Source organism: Gavialis gangeticus, unplaced genomic scaffold (genome assembly GCF_001723915.1).
Source record: "Gavialis gangeticus isolate Ggan-Ray unplaced genomic scaffold, GavGan_comp1, whole genome shotgun sequence".
In the NCBI taxonomy this organism is placed as follows: Eukaryota; Metazoa; Chordata; order Crocodylia; family Gavialidae; genus Gavialis; species Gavialis gangeticus.
The window spans coordinates 24,120,287-24,124,473 of record NW_017728993.1 but is presented as its reverse complement, the minus strand read 5'-3'; the positions used below and the strand labels follow the sequence as shown (position 1 = coordinate 24,124,473).

The 4,187-nt window shown below is 47.0% G+C and overlaps 1 protein-coding gene and 1 long non-coding RNA gene across 2 annotated transcripts in view; one reads left to right on the top strand and one right to left on the bottom strand.

Moving 5' to 3' along the window:
* LOC109286695 (vitamin D3 hydroxylase-associated protein-like) overlaps positions 1-4,187 on the bottom strand; it is a 43,014-nt gene that overhangs the window by 12,651 nt on the left and 26,176 nt on the right. The window contains exons 7-10 of the mRNA XM_019501367.1: positions 2,769-2,809; positions 1,934-2,058; positions 1,507-1,632; positions 716-813 (exon numbers count right to left, since the gene is read on the bottom strand). Coding sequence (XP_019356912.1) covers positions 716-813; positions 1,507-1,632; positions 1,934-2,058; positions 2,769-2,809 — 390 coding nt within the window. The remainder of the gene's footprint in view (positions 1-715; positions 814-1,506; positions 1,633-1,933; positions 2,059-2,768; positions 2,810-4,187) is intronic.
* LOC109286699 overlaps positions 3,519-4,187 on the top strand; it is a 6,325-nt gene continuing 5,656 nt past the window's right edge. Inside the window, exon 1 of the long non-coding RNA XR_002094653.1 lies at positions 3,519-4,182. This is a non-coding gene — a long non-coding RNA (uncharacterized LOC109286699). The remainder of the gene's footprint in view (positions 4,183-4,187) is intronic.

The window sequence follows — 4,187 nt, the reverse complement described above, 5'->3', positions numbered from 1 at the left end:
ATCTGCTCAGGTCCCTTCCAACCCTTGAAACTATGAAACTATGTGGTTTATGAGGACAAGATGAGGGAACTGGGATTATTTAGTTTGCAGAAGAGAGGATTGAGGAGGGATTTAGTAGCAGCCTTCACCTCCCTGCAGGGGGGCTGCAAAGAGGCTGGAGCTGGACTGATCTCAGTGGGGGCAGACGACAGGACAAGGAGCAATGGGCTCAAGCTGCAGCAAGGGGAGTTAAGGTTGGATATTAGGAAAAATTCTCTCTCCAGGAAGGTAGTAAAGCATTAGAAGAGGCTACCCAAAGAGGTGGTGGAAGCTCCATCCTTGGAGGTTTTTAAAGTCTGACTTGACAAAGCCTTGGCTGGGATGATCTAGTAGGGGATGGTCCTGCTTTGAGCAAAGGACTGGACTAGAGACCTCCTTGAGGTCCCTACCAACCCTCATTTTCTGTGATTCTATGATTTTATAGCAAGTACAGAGCAAGAAGTCCCAAACTCAGTTTCTTAGTAGCCCTGTCTGGATCAGATTCAAGAGGGCAGGACAAACCTGGCAGATACAGTCATTCACCAGGGTGGACCGAACCAGAGACTGCCTTCAACCTAAGACATGGATGCCTGTTGTTTCTACATCCTTATGGGCAAAAATACATTGGACCCTGAAAAGCATTTCTCTCTCAGTGATCAACCCCCAACCTGCTGCAAAATGGAAAGGCTTTACTCACAGCTTGTCCAACAAGTTTGCAGCTCCATCAGAGAAGAGGCCTTTGGTGAAGAGCTCGTCCACCACATAATCAATCCGAGGCGGGGAAAAGGGTATGAGCTGCACAGAAACCACCATTGTGCAAGGGTTGGCAAAGACAGGAAGGCCAAGTCCAGTGGAAGTAGAAAACCACTTCTGAGGCATTTCCTAGGTCTTTCCAAAAACTCAGATGAACTATGGGTGCCCCCATCCAGTCCCCTCAAATTTGAACATGCACACATCTGCAAAGCCTGTGTTGCAGTGGTTGATTTGGGGAGGATAACAACTCCTAACTGCTAACAGCTAACAAAACGACCTATTTTAGTTCAAATGACAGAAGTACTGCCCCAGGTCCAAGCTCAGATTGTGCATATTGTTACACTGGCGACATGAAGCCCAACCACGACCTGAAGTTCCTCAGCTTCTTCCTTCCCCAAAGGGAGACCAAGAAATCAGAAAATCTGATAAATATTAGAGAGAAACCATGGTCTCCTGCTTTAGGAAGCTGTAATGTAAGGTATGGAAAGGACTGTGGCCTGATGCTCCCTCAAGTACTCAAAGCAGCTGGGTTGACCCAACCTGTACGATTGCAGTGGGTGGGAATTGAGACTCTCCTAATAAATTTGCTCTTTCTTAATATTCACCACAGCTTGGGAAATAAGTCTGGGGCAGCAGAAAGCTTTGGTCAAGGCCACTGGAGAGTGAACACCGCTATGGGGAGTGTAGCTTCAAGAAGCCCTGCCCCCATGCTGGTACTCGGGACACAAAACGTACCGTGTGCCCTGCCCCCTGGAGAAGCCGTTTGGTTTCCTGGACAGCTCGTTTCATGCTGGGGGAGGGCTGGAAATAGCCATCTCCATCGTAAAACCCAATGCGAAGAGGTTTTGAACTGGAGTAAACCTGGAAGGACAAGGAGACTTTTCTTATAAACAGGGGAAATCAATGGAGCATATTCAAATGGAGGTCCTCTTAAGACCAGTATAGCCTGTCTCTGATACTGGTAAATGCCAAACAGCTTACTGTCAGCATATTCTATGGTTGAGTGGGGATTTTGTCTAGACAGGCAAGAGTAAAGCATGCTCTGAGACAGCAGAGCCACAGTGATGGCACTTCTTCGTTTGCACTATCTGGGGTATACAAAAAGATGAAGATCCACAAAAGCCCGTGGGCTGCATCTCATGGATGCCCTTTCCATTGTTACCTCCTCGTTGAAGGGGATGGGCGGCACGGTGGGGTCCAGCTGGAACAGGTCCTCACACAGGAGCGCCCTCATGCACAGAACTAGGCTGTCCACGTCCCGCGCCATGGGCCCGATCGTTGCCATCACTGCAATGGGAAAGGCAAGGATCCCGGTCACTACTGCTGGGGCAGAAAGTCCCATTCCTTCAGACTCCATTATCCATCTCCAGGCCCCAGTTATAACAACATATAATGGGGTTTCTAAGGACTTGGAGGCCAGGCCTTTGATACATCTCTGTGTCTTTGCATTACTCAGCCAGCAGGAAAGGAGAAAGGTGTGGTCATAACCTCCATGCCTCTAGCAGAGAGGGGACCTCAGCAAAGCAAAGGAGCCTCTAGCTTCCCTACTTCTCATTCCCTGGAGTGGGAGAGCTTCAGTGCAACCAGTTTCAGCTGTCTCCCTTTGAACCAGCTGAATACAACTGAGGACCAATCCAAAGTGCTCTAGTCCTTCCCTTGGCGTAGCAGGACATGGTGTTTAGCCATCCAAGTAAAAAGGCAATCCCGTGACTGGTCTGGACACTTTGTGCTGCCATGGCCTAGCTGCTGTTAAAGCAACACTCCAAGAAATGAGTATCAATGACCACTTGGAACAGAAACAGCTGGCACAAATTGACCACAGCATAAACCAAGATCTGGCCCACCATGTCTACCCATTTTCCACTGTTTTGAACTGGTCACTAAACATACCGTTGGCCCAACCCTTTCAGTAGCACCCATGCAGCACAAGGCTATTCTCCAGGTAACTCAGCATCACAGTGGTTCATGGCTGTGCTTTTGACTCTGGAGAGACTCACCTGATTTCATGCCGACTATAGGAGAAACAAGACCAGCGTGGCTGAGAAATACATAAAATGGGAGAAATAAGTTAGCAGCAGCTTCTTGTTTGGATAGGAAGGTCCTCTGCCTGTGATCATCGTGGAATTATAGAAAATTAGGATTGGCAGGACCTCAGGAGGTCACATCTAGTCCAACTGCCTGCTCAGAGCAGGACCAGCCCCAACTACATCATCCCAGCCAAGGCTTTGTCCAGCCGGGTTTTGAAAACCCCCAAGGATGAAGCTGCCACCACCTCCCTGGGTAACCTGTTCCAGTGCTTCACCACCCTTCTACTGAGAAAGTTTTTCCTAATATCCAACTTAAACTCTCCTTGCTGCAGCTTGAGACCATTGCTCCTTGTTCTGTCATCTGCCACCACTGAGAACAGCCCAGCTCCACCCTCTTTCAAACCCCGCTTCAGGTTTCTAACCCCTCTTCCTCTTTATAACCCCCCTTCACCCTTCAGGTGATTGTAGATCATGGGTGGATTCAGGATTTTGAAAAGTGGGGTACAAAGGGTGTGGTATATCAACACATAAAACACAATACACATTTTTCTCCAGTTAAAAAGAAACTAGAAGCTTCACTAAGAAGTAGGGCCTAGAGCTAGGTTATTCAATTTAAGATTGAAGCAAAAAGAAAAAAAAAACGTTATTGGAATGTGCATGAATTGGCTAGATCATATATTATATATAAAAACACAAGAAACTAGGCAAAAATAACCCAAATAAGTTGTTTCATTAGTCCTGGAGTCATTGTAGTTAAATGTATGTCTTTTTCAGATTCATAAAAAGAAAATCAAGACTTCTTGAGTACCTGGACAATGTACATCCAATGCTCACCTGAGTTTATATTTCCATACCTGAGTGAATGTTTTTAGCTAAAATTAAAAAAGAAGCCTGCAGGGCTGTGAAATGGGAGCTACGTGCCCAAGAGCAGGTAACAGATAGCCACGTTGCAGAAGAAAGGCTAGCTGGAGTAGTGGGACCATTAAAGACCATTTGAAAGGAAAGAGGGTCCTTCACACCTGTGGAATGAAGGTTTTAGAAAGAATCAAGAAAATTATAAGGAATCGTGAAGTCAAGTAACTCCCTCGCTGCTGCCTGAATAGAAATGCTGCTGCCACTGCCAGGCAGTTGGCTTTGAACTTTGGCCAGACCAGAAATCAAAGTGGGATGAGAGTGCACAAGTGCACCCCTGCCCCTCAAATCCACCCCTGCCTGTGATACATACTACCTTGGTCATGGAAAGAGACTAGAGGAGCTATGGGGGCATGTATCCAGGCAATGCCAAGTTTTAAGGCGCTGGGAATAGATGACCCCAGAAATTCTTCCAGGCCTAATGTCCTACATACCTATTTCTCATTGAAGCAGGGATAAGATTGGAACTGAGGTACG